Here is a 24,688-nt window from a genome sequence, read left to right as displayed (position 1 = left end):
TTCTGTGGGGAAACGCAAAAGTTTTGCGAGTGAACGCAAAGTTTCTCTGGGAAACGCAAAAGTTTTGCGAGCGAATGCAAAGTTTCTCTGGGGAAACGCAAAAGTTTTGTGAGCGAACGCAAAGTTTCTCTGGGGAACGCAAAAGTTTTGCGAGCGAACGCAAAGTTTCTCTGGGAAATGTAAAAGTTTTGCGAGCGAACGCAAAGTTTCTCTGGGGAACGCAAAAGTTTTGCGAGCGAACGCAAAGTTTCTCTGGGGAACGCAAAAGTTTTGCGAGAAAATGCAAAGTTTCTCTGGGGAACGCAAAAGTTTTGCGAGCGAACGCAAAGTTTCTCTGGGGAACGCAAAAGTTTTGCGAGCGAACGCAAAGTTTCTCTGGGGAACGCAAAAGTTTTGCGAGAAAACGCAAAGTTTCTCTGGGAAATGTAAAAGTTTTGCGAGCGAACGCAAAGTTTCTCTGGGGAACGCAAAAGTTTTGCGAGAAAATGCAAAGTTTCTCTGGGGAAACGCAAAAGTTTTGCGAGCGAACGCAAAGTTTCTCTGGGGAACGCAAAAGTTTTGCGAGAAAACGCAAAGTTTCTCTGGGAAACGCAAAAGTTTTGCGAGCGAACGCAAAGTTTCTCTGGGAAACGCAAAAGTTTTGCGAGCGAACGCAAAGTTTCTCAGGGGAAACGCAAAATTTTTCGGGGAAACTCAAAAGTTTTTCTCCCACCTCATAATTTTTCCTTCACCATGTATATTAGCTTTAGTGCAGTTTATTATATTACCTTTAACTGCAATTAAATTATTGTCAACTATTACACTTTAGAAAGCAACCTAAAACAAAGACTATAGATATTTGACTATTAGTTAAAATTAAGCAAGGGAAAAAGGAGGTGGAGCAAGTTAAGATTTTGCTGAAATTGATGTATTTCGTTAAAATAACTTAGAACATGAATTAAGAAAATGCATTTCATCTAATAAATGTTGAAATTTCATGTTATATGGAAGCTTGTTTCAGCCACTGTGAATTTTTAGAACCGTGTTATAGTTGCGTGTTTTACCTGGAACCTTTATTTTTGCAGTGTATTTCTGTAAACATGTTTATAGATGCGCATCGAGGGACGAATGAACACTGTTTTCGATCGCAATCTTCTGAATGCCACAGATGTCAATAGTGTTAATTAACCTGAAATATTAGTTGAAATAAGAAAAGTGACTCAGATGCACATCACAGGCGTGTAGTGTGTGTAGCAGGTGCTGTTCTTCAACACAGTGACCCAGTTGTTGTGAAGCATGTTGCTATGAGACGGACGTCAGCGTTTTTCCCATCAGCCCCTCCTGTCAGTTTGGGAAATGTCCCACCACACACACACACACACACATACATATATATCCCTTAAAAATGTGTTTGTCACTCTGAAAACACACAAACATACACACACCCCAATCATGCTCTCATGAACACGCACAATGAAATGCACTCACATAGATTAAGCTGCAGTGTGTGAGTGTGTGTGAGTGTGAGTGTGACGCATGCTCCGCTGATCTCCCCTCCCCCTCTGCTCATCTGCTCCGCAGCCGCGTCGAAACACTCGGACAAACACACGGCCGGAGAGACCAGAAAGAAACGCGAGAAACAGATGAGAAAAGGATGAGAGAAGAGAAAACGCAGCCGATATTGACTCTAATATAAAGCATGGCAGACTCGACTGAGAGATAGATAGATAGAGGAGGGGGGAGGGGTGAACACAGACAGACAGAGAGAGAGAAAGAGAGAGAGAGAGACAGGAGGGAAATGGCCCTCTTAGACGTCTCTGCAGTGAAGATGCACATCCTGCACTGAAGATCATGGTAATTTATCGCAAATTAGTCTTCTGTGTTGTACTGTTCATCCATCCATCCATCCATCTGTCCATCATCACCCATCTCTCTCTCTCTTGCGCTGTTCTGCTGCTGTGTTTAACTCGCCTGACACTCATCCCTGATTTACACTGCAGGTGTCATGCATGTGTGTGTGTGTGTGTGTGTGTGTTTGCTGTCCCGCACCAGTCAATTCCAACCTACATTCTAAATGCGGCCTGTAGATCGCACACATGCGCATGCTCTTGGCAGGTAACATGACTCAGATTCACATGCATTAAAAGATGCATGGACCGCGCTGACCTTTAGAGGAGCCGTCTGTGTGAAACACAACAAACCTCGTCTCAGAGAAATGCATTCTAGCATGCTGTTCAGTGCAGGGAACACGACTCGTGTAAAGATTCACGGCCTGCAGTAACCCCTCATGCCACTCTGAACACACATGTAAAGGTTAATGCATCTTGCACGCACTGCAGTCCATCCATTTGTTTACGGCTGCAGGCTGAGATGATTTCTGCGACTTTCTAACGCGTATGCGTGTGACATTCATTCATGCAGCATGTTTTGGGAGCGAATTGCGACGCTGCATTTATGAATGATTCATTTCAGATGTATGGTGTGCATGACTGACCGTTCACATCATGCGCTGATGTTTATTTTTAAATGCTGTAGTAGGTGTAAATCTGCAGGATTTCTTCTCTTAATTTACTGAGAGGTTGTGTATGGAGAGATATTCAGAACAAAAGTGGGTCACGCCGTCTCTCTCTCTTCGGCTTGTAAACAGACGTGACCACTCACTCGTGCAGCTGCCGCGCATATGACAGAGGTGTTAAAATTAGTGCTTGTGGTTTCATATCAGATGTTTGACGTTTGCATGACAGTGCAATTCAGCTTTGTGCGCTCATGTTTTCCCTCACGCAGCTGGATAAAAGTGAAGTGTCCACTCTCGGCCTGCCGCCCTCCGTGAGCCATGGTGGGTCGGACGGGAACATCAGTGTGGAGGCGGGATCGGACGGCGAGGTCACGAGAACACGAGCGGCGCTGGAACACCTGCAGCAGAAGATCCTGAAGATCACGGAGCAGATCCGCGTGGAACAGGAAGCCCGTGACGCCAATGTGGCCGAGTATCTCAAACTGGCCCATAATGCGGACAAACAGCAGGCGTCGCGGATCAAACAAGTGTTTGAGAAGAAGAACCAGAAGTCTGCGCAGACCATCGCACACTTGCACAAGAAACTCGAGCACTACCACAAGAAGCTCAAAGAGATCGAGCAGGTAAATGAGCGTTCTGTTGCACGAATAAACTGCATTTTCCAGAGTAATCACATCTAGCCCTTTTCTGCAGAATGGTCCCGCGCGGCAGCCCAAAGATGTCTTTCGGGACATGCACCAGGGGCTGAAGGATGTAGGCGCAAACATGCGAGCAGGAATCAGTGGGTTCGGAGGGGGTGTGGTGGAAGGGGTGAAGGGCGGAGTATCGGCGCTCACACACACTGCGGTCGTCTCGAAACCCAGAGAGTTCGCCAGCCTCATCCGCAACAAGTTCGGCAGCGCCGACAACATCGCCCACTTGAAGGACACTCTGGAGGATGGGCACACGGAAGAGACGCCCAGAGCTCTGAGTGGCAGCGCCACGCTGGTCTCCAGCCCCAAATACGGCAGCGACGACGAGTGCTCCAGTGCAACTTCTGGGTCAGCCGGCGGAAGCAACTCCGGCGGGGCGGGCGGGGCCATGTCAGGGATGGGAGCGGCCATGGGCAGCCCTCGACTGGACGGACATCACCACCACCATCACCACCACCATTCCTCGTCTTCCTCTTGGGATGCGCTGCTGGAAGGCCTGCAGGAGATCAAAGTCGGCCAGGTGCACATGGAGGACGCCATCGAGGACATGAAAGCGCAGCTGCAAAGCGACTACAGCTACATGACCCAGTGCTTGCAGGAGGAGCGATACAGGTAAAACCGCACCACCTATTAGCAGTATCGGGGCTTTCCAGTTGATTCTTAAAATGAATCGTTCTTTTAAGCCGGTTAACTGAATCAAACTTCAGTTCCGGGTGGATGATGTGCAGCACCAAATGAGCCATTAAGCATGCCAGATATGGGTAATTGAGCCAAAGAACCGGTTCGGGCATGTCCGTCTTTGACAATTAGAGTCGGTTCTTTTTGATTCATTCATTTCAAACCAGTTCTTTGGTTCAATAACCCATCTGGACATGCTCATTGGCTCATTTAGCGCTGTGCATCATCAATCCGGAACTAAAGTTTGATTCAGTTTGAATCTGTGAACTGGCTCGACTGGTTATGGACTTAAAAGAACGCTTCGTTCAAGAATTGAACTTCACTATTTTTCCAGAGCCGGATGTTCAGGTGTGTCTCCTCTCGTTTTCCTCCAGATACGAGCGTCTGGAAGAGCAACTGAATGATCTGACGGAACTTCACCAGAATGAAATGAGCAATCTGAAGCAGGAGCTGGCCAGCATGGAGGAGAAGGTGGCGTACCAGTCGTACGAGAGAGCGCGAGACATCCAGGTGAGCAACGATAACAAAGAGTGTGCAGTTTAGTTTTGGAGTCTAGTAGAACAGGTTTTCATGCTTAAATGTTCAAAAACTGTTCAGCTCCTCTCTTCCCAGTCTGTCAGTAACGCTCTGTTTAGTTCCTGTCTCTATGAAGCCCCTCCTTCTGAAAAGCACAATGTGCTCTGATTGGTCGGCTGGAGCAGTGTGTTGTGATTGGTGTTTGGGAAATGTCCCGGCCCTTACCATAACCGCCAGTTTCAACACACTACTAACTAACTCAGCCCTTTATTTTGGGCAGGAATTATTTAAATGAGGAATATTGTGACGTGTTCATCCCGGAAGAAAACACAAGACTACAATGGAGGCTTTTCAGGGAGTTCAGAAATGGTACACACTGATATTGAGAAGAACTCCTGCTGGTGGGACTTTGGAACTTGTACACTAGACAAAAGAGCCTTTTGCACCGAATAGTTCTAGGAACTCAGTTATAGGAATTAGCCACTAGGATAGTTCCCCGGGAACGAATTTCTCCCCCGGGCCATGTTCCTGGTTGCAATCGCACTAGCAATATAGGAGCTCTGAAGTGGCGGACAGTGGCATCTTTAAGTGCAGCATTTACAAACACTAAAAACCAGTGGATGGAGGATGCCGTGATCGGAGCTGTGTTTGTTGTGTGTCGTGGGTTTCGTGATAACGGAGATGTAAACGCAGAATTTATGCGACTGAAAGAGCAAAAAGTGGGGCTAGGAGACAAAATCTCCTATGACAACTTTCAGTATTACGTATCAGAGAAAAGAACACAACCCTGCAGACAACAGGTAAATGTCATTATTGCTGTTTTCCATGTTCGTGAAATGAATATGTTTACACGGCTTTTTAAAAATGCCGGGAGCCGGTGTTTGACATGCGTTTGATCAACTGGTTTAGACCCTACTCTGAAGTAGGAGCTAATTTAGTTCCCCCAAAAGGAGTTCCTAGAACTAAAATCGTTCGTAGTTCCTGCGGTGCGAACATGCCAAAATCTGTGTACTTCAGCCAATAGTTCTAGGAACTATGAAAAGGTTCCTCCAGTGCAAAAGCCCCTAAAGTTCTGTACCTTGTGTTTGTGTGCAGGAGGCTGTAGAGTCCTGTCTCACCCGCATTACCAAACTGGAGCTGCAGCAGCAACAGCAGCAGGTGGTGCAGCTGGAGGGCGTGGAGAACGCGAATGCTCGAGCTCTGCTGGGGAAACTCATCAACGTCATCCTGGCCTTGATGGCGGTGCTGCTGGTGTTCGTCTCCACCATGGCCAACTTCATCACGCCCCTCATGAAGACACGTGCCCGGGTTGGCGCCACCCTCGCCCTGGCGCTCTTCCTGGTCACACTGTGGAAACACTGGGATTGGCTTGAGCTCTGTCTGTTGCCCAGCTGAAAAAGACGAACAAAATGCACGTTCAGAACTGTGACACATCCCTCCCATCGTTCCAGAAATGGGTGAGAGTTTGAAGGACGTATAAACAACTTCAGTAAGGAGAAGATGCTGTCTGAATCGCAGGCCTGGCCTACATGGGTCTACATTTCCAGACTTTTCCTTCTGAATGGGTTTCTTTCCTGTTTTAGACCACTGAGCTAATTTTTGCTTTAACTAATGAATGTTAAAACTGGTTCTTAGAGCGGACAGTCCAGAGAACGGTCTTCTGCTGATGCATGGCTTTAATACCAACACACGGTCACATTTCAGATCCAAACATCTTCACTGCCGAAGGAACTTTGACATGCTGACACCAAAACTGTGTTGCATTTAGTTTGTTTTGTCTCTGTGGAACTCAGTGTCTGTTATATATGAAATATCTCATTACGGAGGAGAGTGAAACATTGTCATTTTACTTTGTGTATTGTTAAGTGATATTTGACTAGGGTGAAAAGGCAGAAACGTAACGTCAGTAGTCAAGAATCAATCAGAATCAACTACATCCGTCATCAGAACATTTTTGTAAACACAGTAATAGTGTAACACGTTCCATTGGCTTGATCACATTTCTCATGTTTCTACCCGTTTGCTAAATCACAACAGCACTGTATTCTTAATAAATACATTTGCAAATATAGGCTTTCGTTTTCATTATGGCCCGAGCAGCGATGGTGCGAGGATCCTATTGGAATTGCTCCGTGTATTTGTATTACCTTTTTTCTTTTTATAATTTTGGGTGAACATATTTTTGCATTGGTGTGACAATCTGCTGTTGTAATTCAGCTGCAGATTTTAATCCAGATCAAATTCATTAATCCCAGGATGGATTACACTGAGACCTGCTTCAGGCTGAAAATGATGAATAGATGAATATGATAATCAACAACTTGATGCGTCCACAACACAGCATACGTTTATGAAGCAGGCTCCTTTTCACTAGGTTAATGAATCTGAGGTGGTCGCAAACCTATTCCTACTCTATAAATCTGCATATGTGGTGTAGTATAACTGTGATGAATAAATTGCTCGGTTTAAACCCGCTCAATGGCGCCACCTGGCTCTCAGATGTAGGTTTTACACAGCGGTTGGTAGGTGCCTCATTATCTTTCTAATGGGAAGCAGCTCCCTTTAATTAACATTATGCAAATAAGATTGATCTGACAAACTGTGCCCGGAAAAAAGGAACGAGGACAGAATGGGTAATATCAGAGGCTGTACGCTTAGATAAACGCTTTAATATGTTTATAAACCGATCATTTTCACAATTAATATGGATAAACTTACCATTAATCTAGTCGACGGACCGTTTACTGAGTCTGACCGTCTGAGGTAATTTACCCGCTAAAATGGCGCGCGCTTTCATAACGGTAAGTTTCATGTCAGACTGACAGGAAAGCCAGTAAAATTAAAAAAGCAAAGTCCAGTTTGAACTGATATTTCTAGACAACTGCACTGAGCACTTCTGAAGAAGAAAAAGTCACTGGATTTGAAAAATGTGAGGTTCATGATATTAATTCAGATTTTTAATAGCAAGTAAATGTGATATAAGGGCAGAACTCATGGATAATTCGGTTATGTTTTCTGAGGAGTTTGTAAAAATAATTGGTACTAATTTATTTTTAATGTAAGTCTATGTAAAATTTATTTTGTAGTCACATTACACACAACTGCTTTGGTGTTGTTTGTACAACCTTTCAGTTTGCCATTTTTAGTGTATATGGGTGGTTAACCATGACCTTATTTAACAAACAAGATTTTAGGTTAAAATTACACCAGTGCGTAAGGCAGGAATTCCTCAATGTTTTTGTCATCTGAACCCCTTTGACCTAAAAGTACCCAAATATTTTAAATATTTCAATAATTTCTCAATAAATTGTTCACAGTGCTCCGATATTGTAAGTAAACAAAGAATTAGTTATTTAATTTGATCGTTTTATGGTTTTATTAAGTTTAAATTAGAGTGACAAATTAATGTTTAAACATACAAATATTTTAAGTATACCAATTACTCAAGATTAAGAGATTGTTTAAAATGGTTTTAGATTTCTTACAGCAATGATACACGCATCAAATATAAATCAAACAGCACCACAAGGTTTCATGATTTTTTCCTTTATTCACTATCATCAGGAAGATCCCACAAGATCAATAAAGTTGATAACAGGTGCTCTCACAATACAGGACAAAGGTCAAGGGTCAGAGGTCAGCAGTCACACCCTTCCACTCAACACACACTCACACACATACACAACTAAAGACATTCAGCGTCATAAGATTGTTCAGTCATTTACCACTGATGTAAATGAAGAGGCTTTCTCTGTTTTCCTGAATTTCATCCCAAATAGAAAGAGAGTAGAAAACAGTCGCAGTATCAAAGGTGAAGAATTCCTGATTCAGAGTGTGTGATGATCATATTGCTGTCTCCAGGATGAGCGTCCGTCTGTCTCTCTCTTCGACAGCAGAGGGACTTCAGTATTTGAGTTTTTCTGTGTGTGTGTGTCCCTGCTGTTCTGGACCCTGCAGGAGAGTGTAGTTTGGTCCTGAATGCCCTGGGTAAAGTGTGACTGTGCCAGCAGAGACCAATCAATCTCTGAGTCTCACTGCTGATGTCAGGAACAGACCTCCAATGAGAGACAGAGAGAAATGGGTAGAGAGAGAAGAAAGCGAGAGACAGAGATAGAGAGACAGACAGGTCTAAGAGGAGCGTTGCGTGTAGAACAGGATGTAGGCCTGAGTGCTGCACACCTCCTCCACACTGCACACGTTCATCTCAGAGTCGTTACAGTGAACCCAGAAACCTGCAAGACAAACGCAATTACTATTGCACGCATGTGAAAACAAGGGTTGCATTCATACCAATTGTGAACCCTAGACTCACTAGTCAAGAACTGTGACTCACCTCCTTCAGTGTTATAACAGTAGGCCGTGTAGTGCCCTGAGCCAAAGCCTTTCCCATGATGCATCACTACAGCAGATAGGTCATAGGTGTAGGCTTCTCTCTGCTGCATCGGAGCGGCGTCCGAGCAGCAGTATGGTTGTATATTCAGGACCTGATCAAAAGCCACGTGGACGCCGATCTTCTCCCTGTGGTTCCGACCGGACCACCTGGAAACACAAGGACTGAATTGTTAGGACGGGGTGTGTTCAAACTAACAAGGTGAAAACACGGGAAGGGTTCTGACTGACCGGAAGCGTTTGAGGTGTAGCCGCAGCACCTGAGGTAAACGGCAGATGAGTAACTGCTTACAGGCCTCTGAAAGAGACAGGGGCTTATGGGACGATTTACGGCGCTTTCCTGAAAGGGGAAATTTTGATAAATGCATCAACAACTAGAAGGAAGAACAATTCTTGACGTCTGTAAGAAAGATGGAACTTACTGTTGCAGAAGTTGCAGGCGTAAATGCAGCCCTCCAAAGCTTCCGTCTCCGTGAACTTGGCGAGCATCTCTGACAGGGAGCAGCTCTGTTGACATGTCGCAGCGCTGGGCTTCTCCATCCGGTGGTATCGTTCTGGGAACTCCAGAGACAAATCCCAGAACGGCTCCACCGTATTCGACTTGCGCTTGCAGGACAGACACGTTACCTGCAAGGACATCGGAAGTTCAGTTTAGAAATGTGGATTATTACAGGCAAATCCGATACCTGATACACCCAGCAATTTATTCCTAAATGCATTAAAAAGGATAAGTTGCACATCACCTGGCTGAGCAGCTGTCCGTGGAAGATAGTGTTGAGCACTTTGAGAACTTGTTTGGACAGTTTCCGCTGCGTGATGGGGATCAGGAAGTGTTTCCTGGGTCCGTCCGACTCCAGTTCCTGCTGGACTTTATCCAGAAGCTCACACAAGAACTCCTGTGCATCCTGCTGGTCGTATCCACGGAACGCTGGAATCAGGTTCCACACGGAATGCAGCATGGCGAACGGAGACACCAGCGACCACCGACCCGACCACATGACCCTGAAGAGCGTGTGCAGCTCGTGACACAATGACATCTGCTGCCGAGATGAGGACCGCGGCTCTTTCGGTTGCACCAGTTCCGCTGAGCTCAGACTGGGCGGAACGTTCTGTTTGCTGCCCAGTGAGGCGCCTCCGCTCGCCCTCCCCATGCGGCCCAGCGCAGTGAAGGCCCCGGTCCCGCCCACCACACCCTGGTTGGTCTTGGCGAGCAGCTCCTCCGTCTCACACAGGTCCAGTGTGAGGAAACACTCCCGGAACTTCTGCAAGTGACTCAGCACCTGGAGGATGGAGTTCATGTAACACGTGTTCCCGAGGTTGCGCAGTCCCGTGACTCCGGGTGCAAGTTTCCTGCGCCGCGACGACTGTGAGGCGTGATATCGGTGCAACCTCCCGGTGCTGCGGAGCGGTTTGCGCGAAAGTGGCTTGTTGGACAGCGACAGCAGGGACTGTTTGGGAGCTGAAGGGACTCTCTCCGGAGGGTCACGGAACTTACGAGGGATGAGGGCGAGCGTCGGACGTGGAGCCTGGGTGAGCAGCCGCGCGCTTTTCCTCGGCGGGACGTTGGCTAGTTCTCCCATGAGCCTTTTCTTGACCTCCCTGCGTTGTCGTCGCTTCTCCTCCCGCTCTTGCTCCTGCTTCTCCTCACGCTTCCTCTGTTCCTCTTGCTGCCGGCTCCTCCAGTGGCGCAGGGCACTTTGGAGGAGAGTTTTCCGTCGGTGCCACAACGCCGTCTGCATGGGCAGACGTGGTCCCACGCCATCCCGCACAACCTCGCACACTCTAAGACTGCCATCTGCTGTTGATGACCGCAGGGAGCGCTGGCCAGGGCTGCGGACGGTAGATAGAGCCCCTCGGAGGAGCTTCAGGTCACCCTCAACGTTATCGTTCAACACGTAATCTCCGCACGCAAAACAGAAGACGTCCAGTTCGCGTACGTCCATGGCCAGCGGGTGCTGCGTCTGCTGGTAGTGGCTCAGGGAGTGTTCTTCCATGTAGCGGCCACACGCTACATGAGAGCACTTCAGACAAGCCCATACCGACTCCGTGGTGCCACAGTCCACACAGCGCCACATCTGCGGGTTGAGGATGGAGTGGCCGTGGCCCAAACGGAACCGCACCACATGCTTACAGCGATCCATGTCTCCCAACACGCATGAGCACTCGGAGTCAGGAACCACACGCCATGACCGCACTCATCCTGAGGACGACGGAGAGAAGTTGCTTACAATTTGTTAATCAACAATGTGCAAACATGTATTATTTCAAGTAAGTAATGCATTACTACTCTTTTTACTTACTGACTGATGACTGAAATATGCAAGTTTCAATGCAACATGTCAGTTTTAAAAGCAACATTATCCATTAGGAGTGTGACGAGACATGAGAAGAGACAAGACACGAGATTGGGTTCACAAGAACGAGATGAGATTTTTGCACAGTGTTATTAAGAAATCCTCAATGACAAAATTCATGACTGGTAAAACAGTCTGCATGTGCATTTTGAAATGTTTTAACTAATCATCTTGTAGTGAATGTCATATCAATTCTACTTTCGGAGTATGAATTATAAAGACAACAATATACAAGCACTGTAAAAGGTTTTGCCACTAACTCACCTGCCTGCTTCTGTCCTGTATGATTTCACACAAGTCTCTTCAGACCTTTCTGTACATGAATTATGAGCTTCTTTCAGAACTTCTGACTGAGGCTATGTGTGACCTCCTAATTGAACTCCTTTCCACAAATTGAACATAGAAATAAAAATAGTATAAATAACAAAACAGTTTTTTCTTAATGATGTTTTATTAACAAAGTTCGGGAGGAACAGGTGCAGATAACTAACCTAATTAGCTCAGGTGGAGAGCATTCAGTTAATCAATGCAACCATGACAAGAGGTATAAATACAGCAGACTTACCTCTGTCTGACAGTTCATCAACATCCCTTCTCCTCACTTCAGTTCTATCTACTTCTACCAGAACAGAGGGAGTACTCTGGGTTCGGGACAAAATTTTCAAGCTCGGAGGCTTCCCCCGGACAGCACGCCTAATACGCATAACTCTTACTGAACTTAATTATATGTAAATGTGAACTCGTGAAGTCTTATTAGGCGCAAACAATAAGTGCAACCATAATCAAAGTACTCTCTCAATATTCAAAGTGCAAACAGAGACCAGAACTAAGAGGTGGTTACAGCCTAAGATAGGTTTAATATTGGGAGACAGGCTATTGTATGTAGCCTAATTTGTGCGCACCAGGGAGCTCGCGTTTTACTTTCACTTTCGAATTCGCGATCGCACATATTTTGTGTATAGGGAGCGGCGGTGCTGAGCGCGCATTCTACAAGAGAAGGCATTTATCAGACGCTTAGGCCCTGTTGCGCAAAGAATCCTCCGCCATGGTCTTGTCAGTCATCTCACCTTACTCTAGTCACGTGACCAGTGAACTGACTGCGACTCCGCAACTCGTGCTGGATGAGCAGAGCAATACAACAGTTTACAACTAAAGCAACAGTTATCCAACTAACTGAATTAGATGGTTTTTATTTCTATAAAAAAGCAAAACAACAGTGGAAGCAGTGCCCAATGTAAACATAGCGGTGGCATACTCTATGCTAATTTCACCCGCACGCTCCGTCATGGCATTATCGCGACACAGCTTTTCACCTTGACGAGAAATCTCGTCACGTTTTAATATCGCGAGATCTCGTCACACTCCTGTTATACACAAAATGTTTTAAAGGACTCACTGTGAGAAACGGTGAGCTTCAGCATCAGAGCGGACGTGTCCTGCTGCTGTACAGTTTAAAGGACTTCATAATGCCGAACAAACACTGTGGATGAGAAACGCACATTGAACATTCAAAAAGTATACAAAAAACAACCAAAAGTGAAATCAGTGCCATCAAACGGTTCAGTCCTGATCTTAACAACATCAGGGCAGTACCAGCATCTGTTCCTGTGAGGGGAATGAACTGGTTTTTGAAGGGGTGTATGACTGCTCCGCTAACAGGAAACGTTCTCAAGACTTTAAGTAATGTTCTGGCAAGGTTCTCTCAAAGTTATGAACAAACATTCTTCCAGTAATAGAATGTTCATTCAAAGTTATCTGGTCTTTAATAATATTCTCAAAATGTTAGCACAAAAATCATTCGTGGAGCGTTTTTCCTAAAATATTTTAGTGTCTAATTGTTTAAGAAAAGTAACGTTCCCATAATGTTTGAAGAATGATCAAATGCATAACCAAGAAAAAAAACTTTTTTTTTTAAAGTAACGTTTTAAATGTTCAGAGAACATTCAGAAACGTTTTCATAACTTAATATTTTTGTTGTGCATTGAGTGTGTGTATGTATATGTGAGAGTGTGCAGTTGTGTTTGTATAGAAGAATGTATGACTGAGACAGAGCCTTTCCTTAGTATTTTCAGTTTCTCTGTGTTTGAGTCTTTGTCACACAATACTGTGTGCGTGTATGAGTACGTGTTATATGTGTGTGTTATTGTGTGTGTCTGTCTCTGTTGTTTGAATGTTTGTGTGTGTGTGTGTGTGTGTGTGTGCGTGTGCTAACCCGCTAGCGCTACTTACAGAACAAAAGACGCTCCGCCGGGAGACACGCGGAATCCGCGGTAGCGGCGGATCCGGGAGGTTCTGATCCCGGCGCTTGATCGGTGCGTTTGTGTGCGTGTTTACACCGGCGCGAGAGATCTGTTACTTTAAATCCGTTGAACAAAAACCAGCAAGAGCCGCAGCTACAGAATAAACTCACACTGAAAACCCACCGATCAGCTTTTAATCGGCCCCTCCGCGCGAGTCCTCCAGGGATCAGCCGGTAAATGTGTTTGATGAGTAAAATCACGGTTAATATTTGCGTGTTTTTTGTTTTGTTTTTTTACACTCGCTTTCGGCTGTTATTTACCGCCATCATCCGCACGCGCGAGCTGTCACCATTTTCGGCTCAACCGAACTCGCCCAGCGCCGGCGTCACTGCGCTCTGATTGGCTGAGGAGCGATCAATCGCCTAAAGACCTTGTTTTGATTGGTCGAGATGGCGAACTGTGGCGCTTTTAAGCCGGCTTTTCATGCGGTTGTGGAGACGTCCGTCAGGTTTTAAAGCTCCAGAGGCGGGGTCAGATGAACAGATTAACCTTGTTCATATCATGATTAGATTTATTTTACATTAAGATTATAAGCAAGTGCATATTAAACTAATACACAAACAAAAGTGTGGATTTAACAGTTTATGGTAAAGTAACGTACACACGTTTCTGCTATGAGAATGTTACCCAGCATGCTTTGCGACTGTAGTTAAATCAGATCGAGCCTAGAGTTTGAACTGACTGAGATTGTAAAATTGAGTGAAATGGGTTCGGGTGTTTTCATAGTCATTCACAGTTTACATTTCACTGTAATCGCATGTTGTGAATGTGTGTTACCATCGTTGAGCTGTATAGTCCCAGAATTATAGTGCTGGTGTTGTGCCAAATTTTGACCCTCTGCCAGATTATTACCTCCCTGGTATTGGTAGGTTTAGGAGTAGGTGTGGGGGAGGGGTTAGGATTAGGGGTGGGGTTAAGTTTAGGCAATCGGGTAACGACTTCAACAAGGGAGGGGGGTAATAATTTGGCACAACAATTGTATTTTTTCAACTAACATTGGTTCCCAGAGTAGTATGGGAAGATTAGTTTCTGGTTAACTTAAAAAAAGATTGTTCTCAGAATGTTCTTGTTTGGTTTCTCCCCCAAAAGAAAAAAAATGGGAACATTCAATGCTAAACACATTGTGTACTATGTACTTAAACTTCATACATGTCCTGTCAATTGTGATTTGAACCATGGTGATTTTAAGGTCATATTTTATATAAGGCTGATAATAGCATGCTAATTGGAAATCATCCACAGTGTGTTCTGCTCATGCATATTCAAATGAATTGGTATTTTCTAGCCAATTATCTGTGCCTTCATCTGTTCTGCAAAGCATTTGCTAAATGCAAATGTGGTTTTCAAACATCAAAGCTGACTTTCTTCAAGCGAAATCAAAGAACCAATGGGTGTCGTTATTTAAAACGAAACCTGACTGCTTTGCGTTCGTTTTGGCGAATTGAAACAATTCAGAAAAAAAATGTACCAGCACCTTTTAGCGATTGAATCTCTGAATCATTTGAACAAATTGATTTGCAAAACCAGAACCAGCTCAAACATGACGCCTTTCACAAAACAAATTGCAAATGTTTTCATGAAAGTAATAAATTAAGAGTAATCTACAAATCATTACTTACCATTAAGTGTCTGTGTAATTTGTATTGATTTATTTATTTGTAGTGCTTGCTTTGTGTGTTTTAAAGAGACCATTAAATATCACTCTCATGTTTATTGGCAAACCACTAATATTGTGAAACTTTTATGCCTCGTTTGCTGAAATCACATGAATTTCCATACACCCTCTGAAGTACGGATTCAAAACGACAACGTTTCTACCTCAACATTGATTTTATTTTGATAAAGATTGCAATTCAAAGTAAACACTGTATTTTACAAATTCAAATGTACACATAGAAAATAAGCATCCACAACAAGGCAGGAACAGATGCTTCATGAACTACCTACAAGCACAAAGAAACGAGAAATATTCTCATCATGTCACTTGTATAAAGTTCTCTCTCACAAACTCCTTGCAGGACTGTCTGTACCTCTAAAACAGCAAGTAATTCCTGACATCGGTTTGCTTGCGTTGAGTTCCGGTGAAGTGTAACGCAGGTTTCAGCGCACGCCGCTGCCCGGCAGCACCTGCTGTTTGCGAACTTTGCTGAAGAGCTCCAGGTACTGGCTCATGGTGTCCATGCAGTCCACCGGCACGCACAGACCCTCGGGTTTGTTGGTAAACACCGTCGGCAGCTCGGGAGTGTTTGAGCCCAGAAAACTCTGCATGAACTCTTTCATGAGGTTCCAGCAGTCTCCAGGGATCACGCACGCGCAGTACTCCACCTTCAGACAGACATCGTCCATTACTGTACATCATCATGCATTTCTCAACAATAACTTGTTTTGGATTAATTGGAAAAGGTCTCGTTCACGTTTATGGTCATCCACAACACATACATACGAACATGAATGTAATGTCAATTAATTTGGAGTATTTTAAAGGCCTGTTCACACCAATAACTATATTATCATACACACCAACGTACGATAACACAAAGTTTCCTCTGAAGTTTCACAGCTCAGGCTTTAACAGCATTTCTTACTTATACTTAAAATTAATACAAAAGTTATTGATGAATCATGATTTGTTCGTGATAAAGTTTGCATGCAGATATCTCGCGCAAATTCATGAGTATGCGTGCATAGTGAATGAAAGTGATTTTGGCTTTTTTTTTTTAGTTCTTCCTACGTTTTTCATAAATTTAGAATAAATGTTAGTATGAAAGTTATGACTTATGATTTGTTCGGAAAAAAGTTGACGTGCAAATTTCACGTGCAAATTTGTGCGTACGCACGCTTACTGAATGAAAGTGATTTTGCATTTGTTTTCTTGTTGTTCCTTAGTTTTTGTAAATTTAGTATAAATGTTAGTTTGAAAGTTATTTATGAATCATGATTTCCTCGTGAAATGTTCGCAAGCAGAATTTGTGCGTACGCACTTTCATTAAATTAAAGTGATTTTTGCATTTGTTTTTAGTTGTTCCTGTGTTTTTCATAAATGTTAGTACGAAAGGTATCTATGAATCATTTTTCGTAAAAAAAGTTCGCATGCAGATTTCACGTACAAATTCATGAGTATGCACAATTAGTGAATGAAAGTGATCTTGGCGTACATTTTTTTTAGTTCCTGTTTTTTCGTAAATTTAGAATAAGTGTTGGTATGAGAGTTATTGATGAATGATGATTTGTTAGTTGTTGCAACAGATTTCACGTACAAATTTGTGTGTACGCACACTTAGTAAAATAAAGTGGTTTTTGTGTTTATTTTCAGTTGTTCCTGGGTTTTATATAAATTTAGAATAAATGTTAGTACGAAAGTTATTAATCATTTTTTGTCAAAAAGTTCGCATGCAGATTTCACGTACAAATTCATGCCTATGCACTCTTAGTGAATGAAAATGATCTTGGTGTACGTTTTTTTTAGTTGTTCCTACGTTTTTTCATAAATTTAGAGAATAAATGTTGGTATGAGAGTTATTGATGGATCATGATTCGTTCGTGATAAAGTTCATATGCAGATTTCTCGCACAAATTCATGAGTACGCTCTCTTAGTGAACGAAAGTGATCTTGGCGTACGTTTGTTTTGAGTTGTTCCTACGTTTTTCATAAATGTTAGTACGAAAGTTATTTATGAATCATTTTTTAGAATAAATGTTACGCAGATTTCACGCTCAGATTCGTGTGTAAATTTACACACTTAGTGAACGAGACCCACTGAACGCATCACAACCTCGACTGAAATCCCTCTTGCGCTGGAGCTCATGGCGACGGTGCCGATCTTCACCAGGAAGTCGCAGTAGCGGTAACGGGCTCCGCGACTCTCCACCTTATGGCCTTTGGCGTTCTGGAAGTGACTCTTGAGTTTCACCATCAGAACGTCAAAGTTTGCGTCTGCGCTGAGACCCGGTCCGCCCTCGAACAGAGCCATGCAGCTCAGCGGCGTCTCTGAGTTATGCATCACGTACAGCAGCTTCGACGGCTGACCTGCAGCGGAGAGAGAGAGCGTTTCGCCATGGTAATATGCAGTGTGGTTTCCATGGTAACACACGGCAGTGTGACGCGGTTACCGGTGGCGTTTCCCGTTGCGTGGTACGTCTCGCAGTCCACCCAGAAGTTCCCCTGTTTAACGGCTCCCAGCTGCTCCAGCTTTTTATGCAGCATGTCGACCGTCTGCTGCACGCTCTTGCCCTCGGTCACGGGCACCTGACACACACTGACACACACCTTATTTTCTTAACGTGAATTAATTCATATACATTTATATCAGTTTATGTAATAATATTCCTTCCAATAACAATATTTATTTTTCATACACCATTACGAAAATTAACCATGGTTTTGCTACGAATAAAACAAACAAACAAACAAACAAAAAAACATGGTTATTGTAGTTATTCCATGGTAACCACAAATTAACCACTGTTTTGCTTCAAAAACCATAGTTTAAAGGGATAGTTCACCCAAAAATTAAAGTTCTGTCATCATTTAATCACCCTTCAGTAGTTCCAAACCTGTATACATTATTAGGAAGATATTTGGAAGAATGTCAGTAACAAAACAGATCTCGCCCCCCATTTACTACCATAGAAGGAAAAATAAATACTATGGTAGTCAATGGGGGCCGAGATCTGTTTGGTTATTGACATTCTTCCAAACATTTTCCTTTGTGTTTAACAGAAGAAAGAAATTCATACAGGTTTGGAACTACTTAAGGGTGAGTAAATGATGACAGAATTTTCATTTTTGGGTGAACTATCCCTTTAAACTTTTTTTTTGTGTGGTTATACAAATGGTAATCAATACGCCAAATAATTAATATATATATATATATATATCGTTTGTTTTCGTAAACAAACGGAAGATTTCTTTAAAATATATGAAATACAGTATAAACAAAAAATTATTGTTTCTTTCCAAAGCCTCTCGGTGGATTCAGCACAGCGCAAAATATTAGAATCGTTTTATAGCACCAAAGCAATCAAAACGACACGTATAAACACAATTTATTATACAATAATATGAAAACAAAAGTGTTTCGCTCACCACGTTACACCCATTTCTTTGCGGCAAACTTCCGCGAGCCCGTATTTACTTCCGGTTCAATCCGGCCTTCGTGAATAACACAAAATCAGTTAAATTGGACAAACTTTAAATGGACAGTACATAAAAATCCGTAAATATTTATATAACTCATTAAAATGATCGCAAATGCGCCGAAACGTTGATTGAGAGCAGTACCGCTCATGTGAGCGGAAGTAAACAGTGTGACGCAGCGCCGGTCTGAGATCAGCTGTTGTGAGAGACTGTGATCCGCGCTCGCTTCATTCATCTGATCTCAGATCAGCCGCACAGGCACATACACACATTCTGCGCCATTTGCTTCAGACACACGTGTGTTCGCCGCGCAGCTGCATGTCATGAGTTGAGAACGGGGCTGATAATAATAATAATAATAATAATAATTCATCATTATCACATAATGCCGAAGGTGAAGAAGAGTAGAGGCGGAGCGGAGCGCAGCGGTGTCGGCGTGTCTCTGGCCGATCAGATCCTACAGGGAGACTCGGTCCGGAGCAGCGGCCGCGTGAAGAACCGAAGCCGGACTCACGAGGAGGAGCAGGAGTATGTGGACGAGAAACTGTCCAGGAAGATCCTGCAGCAGGCCCGAATACAACAGGACGAGCTGCAGACCGAGTTAGGACTCGCTCCAGAAACCAAAAGACAGCCAGCTACTCAACTAGGTGAGTGAACTTACCTGACCATCACATAGAGATACTAATTATATAGATAAACAGAGACAGCTACTGTATTAATCTCATGGTATTATGGGATCGACTGCGGTCTTTAGCCGCCTTGTTAGAGAGCCCGACTCTCATGCCGGCGTACCCAGGTTCGAGTCCCGCTTAGAGCGGGAGGGGTTACACTTTAAAAGTCTGTATAACATACTTTACGTTAAAGCATAATGAAAACATACACCAGTCTGTATTAATCCATATTAAAGTGTCTGTGAACTGCAGCATCAGTAACACATCTGGTGTTTCAGGTCCGAGGTCACATGATGGAGACTCTGACGAGGAGTGGCCGGCTCTGGGTGAGTCTGCGGAGGAGACGGCCGGAGAGGTGGACGTGGATCCTGAGGACGAGAAGGCCATTGAGATGTTCATGAACAAGAACCCGCCGCTCAGGTGAGCTCCAGCGAGTCCGGTGTGTGTGTGTGTGTGTACGCATCAGGTCTGAGCATCACGTGACGTGTGTGTGTGTGCCGTGACAGACGCACGCTGGCCGACATCATCATGGAGAAGATCACGGAGAAGCAGACGGAGGTGGGCACCGTGATGTCCGAGGTGTCGGGACGAGCCGTTCCTCAGCTGGACCCCAGAGTGGTGGAGGTGTACAGAGGCGTCAGCAAGGTTCGCCAAACATCCGGTCATTTTCACCTGGAGAAGATCGTCTTTTTCCCTCAAATGCTAGTTAATGTTAAACTTACTAATTTTTTTCCAGCATACAATCAGATAAACACCAAAGCCTGAAGAAACGACAATAAGATGTTCTTAAGAAAATATTTGAGAACTTCCTAAGAATTTTTCGAGAATTGCAGTTTTTCTGAAGAACTTCTTGAGATGATTTTGGTGAGTTCGGCAGTGTTTCACGCTCTCTGTCTGACGGTGAACTCTCTCTTCCTCCGCAGGTTCTGTCTAAATACCGCAGCGGGAAACTTCCCAAAGCGTTTAAGATCATCCCGGCTCTTTCCAACTGGGAGCAGGTCCTGTACCTCACGGAACCGGAGACCTGGACCGCCGCCGCCATGTATCAGGCCACCAGGTCAGAGGTCAACACACACAAAAACATCGCCTCCGATATATAGGCCTTCTTTTATCTGATTGGCTGTCATTTTGACATTGACGAGCGCTGTTAGACCACTCAGGCAGACCGGCCTAAAAATTTAACTTTTTAAGCCGTCTGTCATCCCAACAACAAATAGAGCTGTGCGTAACAGAGAGCAGAGTTAAGAAATATCAATTATTGGGGGGGACTTGACCCCCTCAATGCCTATGGTGGTACGGCCCTGTGTATCCAAACATGAATCTCAATTATATCGTTTGCGATCGTGATGTGAAATTAATGCAACTTCTGAGCAGCAATACAAGGTCTTTTGTGTTTTAATAAACAAACATTTGGAAATATTGTAATAAATATTAGGAATTTCACTGTTTTAGCTTTTGAGTTTTTCAGTTGTGTTAATATACACGATAAATATAATAAATCAGGAAACGAGATAAGATTTAATAAACCTTATATATGACGCATGTGAAAGTGCGATAAATGTAATCAAATGTAAAATGAAATTTCTCAAATGCAAACAACTTATTTGAGAAACATAATTGTGATTATTAGTTTAACCCAGTGTTATTTTAGCATCATTCAGATACAGTTTTTATTGTCTCTATGGTTTCTATTAATTTTTATTTCAGTTTTAGTTATTTTAGTATACAAAGTTAAACTGATTAAAAATTAGTATATATTTTTTAAATGCTTGATTTTATTTCAGTTAATTTTAATTATATTTAAAGCAACAAAAATGTTTATTTCTCATGGTTTTAGTTTAAGTTTTGGTGAACTGTAATGACCCTGGTGTGTCGGTGTAGGATCTTCTCGTCTAACCTGAAGGAGCGAATGGCTCAGCGCTTCTACAATCTGGTGCTGCTGCCCAGAGTCCGAGACGACATCACGGAGTACAAGCGGCTGAACTTTCACCTCTACAGCGCGCTGAAGAAAGCGCTCTTCAAACCCGGAGCCTGGTTCAAAGGTCAGTTTATCTGCATATTCTGCAATTCATTGTACTCTTGAAATTGTTTATTAAATTACTGCGCAGAATTAGTCGAAATGGATAATGTGCCAAGTTTACACTGCAAAGGTGGCACAGAAGCGCCTATGAAGTGGCATTTAGGTGTCTTTACACAAAGCGTTTAATGCTGCTCAGAGGTGTACGCTTTGGTGGGTCAAAGCTGGTATAATTTAGTCTTTAATTTATGCTTTAATGCTGTGTCTTTATGCTGAATTTTGAGCAGCCTTAACTCAGCTGTGCCTTTATGCTGATTAGATGCACACAGGAATATTCCAATAGCTGTTGAGCACTAAAACTCAATTTATTTTATTTATTTATTTATTTTAGAGAAGATCATCAGTAATGATTTGCATTTAAACCTGTTACTGTAACTGAACACTAGAGGGCGCTGGTGACTAGTGCTGAGATTTGACTACTTGAGTTTACTGGAAATAATCTTTTGTTGTTGTTTTTTTTTTTAAACCAAACACATTCAGTTTATCAAAGTTGCTATTTTTATCTATCAAGATAACAAGCATTTTTTTACCGCTAAGATAAACAGAAAAGGGAAAATGGGACATCCTTGACTTCACTGCAAACAAATAATTTCTGGTTTAATTATATTTGTGACTGATAAAGAAAACATCACTGTACTAATTATCAGATCACAGAGAAGAAACTGAACTTTGACTGTAACTGTTATTATTGTTAACTGAAACTATTAGAAATTCTTTTGGTTAATTGAAATAAAATCAAAGATAAATATTAGATGGATAACTTGAACTTAATTTAAGTTTGTTTTATATTTTTTAAGTACTAAAATAAAAATCAATTAGGTAGAAATATTTAATATGAACACAAACTAATAAAAATGACAGGAGCATATGGTAAAATAACTAAAACGTGAGTCAAGGCACTCCAGGTAAAAACATTATTTTCCTGCACAGGGATGCGTTTCCCAAAGCGAACTATGGTCGCAAGTTCCGTCGTTACCAATAGAGTTCAATGGGACTTACGACCATAGTTGACTAACGATGCTTTCGGGAAACACACCCCTGGTCATTTTTGATATTCTGGGCTATTTTGCTTCATCAGACTACTAGAAAGTAAACATCCAAAATAGACATTTAAGTGTTTATTTTTATTGCACTGTTTCTATTTGCGTCTGTAGATTTCAGTTTCAGTCCACACCTTCAAACACGTTCTCAAAATGAGTTTTTTTCTCCACTTCAGTAACACTTACTTACACCAGAATTTACAGTTTTATTCATATCTATATTCTGAAGGATTTTACTGAGGGGTTTGTTCATATATCATTCACATGATATAAATTTAACATTCCTAAGTAAATGGTTTTTTTTAGGTTTGTTTGTTTTCTGTCTGATGAGAGTATTTTCTGATTTATGGACTGATAAAAAGAGAAATGTAAAAACCTTTAACTCTAACTTATTAATAACTTTGATCCTGGCATATTTAGTGCATATTTAATTAGATAATGCATCATTTGCATATTTAAGGCGAGACACTCCAGGTGAATAGGGTAAAAAAACTAATACATCACCACACTTCTCCAGCTGATCGATTACATTAATAACTGCAAAAAATTTTTTATATTACAAGTTTTCTGAAATGTTGTTTAAATATGCACATGAGGCTTTATCTAATTAAATATGCACTAATTTGCATAGATTACTAGAACAAAAATCTGAATATTGGATGGAAGTCAGGTTCAAAATTCTTGACACATTAGAATCGAAGGTTTTTACAGAGGGGATTTTGGAAATCTCTTTTTAATCACTCCACAAATCAGAAAATACTGTCAACAGCCAGAAAAAAAAATATTTTTTTTAGGAATAAAATGTATAAAATCAGGCAAATTATATATCAACAAACTCCTCTGTAAAAACCTTCAGAATATAGATAGGAATAAAACTGTTGAAGTGGAGATTTCTGACTAAAAACTCATTTTGAGAAAATTCTATAAAGATATGTACTGTAATTGAATTCTACAGACACAAATAGATGAAGCGCTATAAAAGATACTTGAAAGTGTATTTTCTTTCCACCAGTACGAAAAACACCAAAAAGTGCAGAATCTCAAAATTGACAGGCGCATGAAAACAGTGTTTTTGCCTGTAGTGTCTCGCCTGAAACAGAACACTTGCAAAACAATTGTCTTAATGCACCATGATTAATCAACTGGGGAAAGTTTGGTGATGTCTGTTAGTTAAAATAAAAATGACTAACATCTGTGTGTGTTTACAGGAATTCTGCTGCCGCTGTGTGAATCGGGCACGTGTACACTGAGAGAAGCCATTATCGTCGGCAGCATCCTCACCAAATGCTCCATCCCAGTGCTGCACTCCAGGTGAACGAACACGATTACTTCAGAGCATGATAAAAAACCTTTGCTTCTCTAAAACTACGAGCTTTAAACACTTGTCAAGCTCGCAAACAGGCCACGGATACCAGCTTTATTTAAAACATTCTCCTCGCAGTTTATAGTCTGACAAAGGTGGCACAGAAGCGCTTCTGAAGTGGCATTTATGTGTCTTTACACCGAGTGTTTAATGCTGCTCAGAGGTGCAGTTACAACTGTACGCTTTGGTGGGTCAGAGCTGGCATAATTTAGTCTGGCTTTATGCAACATTGCGTCTTTATGCTGAATTTTGAGCAGCCTTAACTCATCTGTGCCTTTATGCCACATTTATACTGAAAAGAAGCGCTTCTGAAGTGGCGTTTGATCTGTGTGAAATAACACTTGATGGTTTGTTTACGTTCTCTTTGCAGTGCCGCGATGCTGAAACTGGCAGAGATGGAGTATAACGGAGCCAACAGCATTTTCCTGCGACTGTTGCTGGATAAGAAATACGCCCTGCCCTTCCGTGTGCTGGACGCCCTGGTCGCCCACTTCCTGTCGTTCCGCACAGACAAACGGACTCTGCCGGTGCTGTGGCACCAGAGCCTGCTGACGCTGGTGCAGCGCTATAAAGCCGATCTGTCCTCCGAACAGAAGGAGGCGCTGTTGGAGCTGCTGAAGGTTCAGACGCACCCATCGATTTCTGCCGAGATACGACGAGAACTACACAACTCTGAGGCGCGAGACCTGGAGGACGCCACACCCGCCATGACCGTCGACTGAGCCGCGAACTTTGATAACATGTTGGAATAACATGATGATAAAATGTGGGATTATGCCGCAATATATTTTGCATTTTTTCAGTGATGCTATGTTCATATTTTTGGACTAAACTTGGTTAGAACTTAATAAAAATCATAAACTCCAGACCTGTTTGGTTTTATTCAAGCGCTTTTAACCTTGACATGAAATGTTGTTCTCAATGAATTTTGCGTCCATGATGAGTGAAATGGAGAAATAAATGTATATAATCTTTGT

The 24,688-nt window shown here is 42.7% G+C and overlaps 4 protein-coding genes across 7 annotated transcripts; 2 read left to right on the top strand and 2 right to left on the bottom strand.

Moving 5' to 3' along the window:
- Positions 1–1,511: 1,511 nt before the first annotated feature.
- On the top strand, positions 1,512–6,449 carry tmcc2 (transmembrane and coiled-coil domain family 2). The gene is made up of 5 exons (XM_051908894.1): positions 1,512–1,833; positions 2,764–3,117; positions 3,188–3,798; positions 4,239–4,374; positions 5,476–6,449. Exons 1-5 carry the CDS (start codon positions 1,831–1,833, stop codon positions 5,773–5,775), a joined length of 1,404 nt encoding a protein of 467 aa, XP_051764854.1. The 5' UTR covers positions 1,512–1,830; the 3' UTR covers positions 5,776–6,449.
- Positions 6,450–7,910: 1,461 nt separating this feature from the next.
- On the bottom strand, positions 7,911–13,768 carry usp49 (ubiquitin specific peptidase 49). Of its 3 annotated transcripts, none has more exons than XM_051908891.1 (7): positions 13,353–13,768; positions 12,520–12,603; positions 9,513–10,969; positions 9,192–9,396; positions 9,001–9,109; positions 8,714–8,919; positions 7,911–8,612 (listed from the first exon to the last, which is right to left on the bottom strand). In XM_051908891.1, the coding sequence occupies exons 3-7, from the start codon at positions 10,908–10,910 to the stop codon at positions 8,509–8,511; spliced, it is 2,022 nt and encodes a 673-aa protein (XP_051764851.1). In that variant the 5' UTR covers positions 10,911–10,969; positions 12,520–12,603; positions 13,353–13,768; the 3' UTR covers positions 7,911–8,508. The 3 variants fall into 3 exon arrangements, with proteins under 3 accessions (XP_051764851.1, XP_051764852.1, XP_051764853.1); XM_051908892.1 differs by having other exon boundaries at positions 13,547–13,768; XM_051908893.1 differs by lacking the exons at positions 12,520–12,603; positions 13,353–13,768 and adding an exon at positions 11,388–11,673.
- A 1,466-nt stretch (positions 13,769–15,234) lies between these two features.
- Positions 15,235–18,712, bottom strand: med20 (mediator complex subunit 20). Of its 2 annotated transcripts, XR_007932164.1 has the most exons (5): positions 18,510–18,712; positions 17,534–17,679; positions 17,197–17,450; positions 15,454–15,748; positions 15,235–15,366 (listed from the first exon to the last, which is right to left on the bottom strand). XR_007932164.1 is itself a non-coding variant. In XM_051908897.1 (4 exons), the coding sequence occupies exons 1-4, from the start codon at positions 18,521–18,523 to the stop codon at positions 15,524–15,526; spliced, it is 639 nt and encodes a 212-aa protein (XP_051764857.1). In that variant the 5' UTR covers positions 18,524–18,712; the 3' UTR covers positions 15,235–15,523. The 2 variants fall into 2 exon arrangements, 1 of the variants encoding a protein (XP_051764857.1); XM_051908897.1 differs by having other exon boundaries at positions 15,235–15,748.
- A 99-nt stretch (positions 18,713–18,811) lies between these two features.
- bysl (bystin-like) lies at positions 18,812–24,577 on the top strand. Its single transcript, XM_051908895.1, has 7 exons — positions 18,812–19,207; positions 19,510–19,651; positions 19,738–19,876; positions 20,155–20,288; positions 21,113–21,273; positions 23,557–23,659; positions 24,082–24,577. The coding sequence occupies exons 1-7, from the start codon at positions 18,946–18,948 to the stop codon at positions 24,431–24,433; spliced, it is 1,293 nt and encodes a 430-aa protein (XP_051764855.1). The 5' UTR covers positions 18,812–18,945; the 3' UTR covers positions 24,434–24,577.
- The last annotated feature ends 111 nt before the right edge of the window (positions 24,578–24,688 follow it).

Source organism: Ctenopharyngodon idella, chromosome 10 (assembly GCF_019924925.1).
Source record: "Ctenopharyngodon idella isolate HZGC_01 chromosome 10, HZGC01, whole genome shotgun sequence".
Taxonomy (NCBI): Eukaryota; Metazoa; Chordata; class Actinopteri; order Cypriniformes; family Xenocyprididae; genus Ctenopharyngodon; species Ctenopharyngodon idella.
The sequence above is the reverse complement of the archived record's forward strand: the minus strand, read 5'-3'. Positions and strand labels throughout refer to the sequence as shown.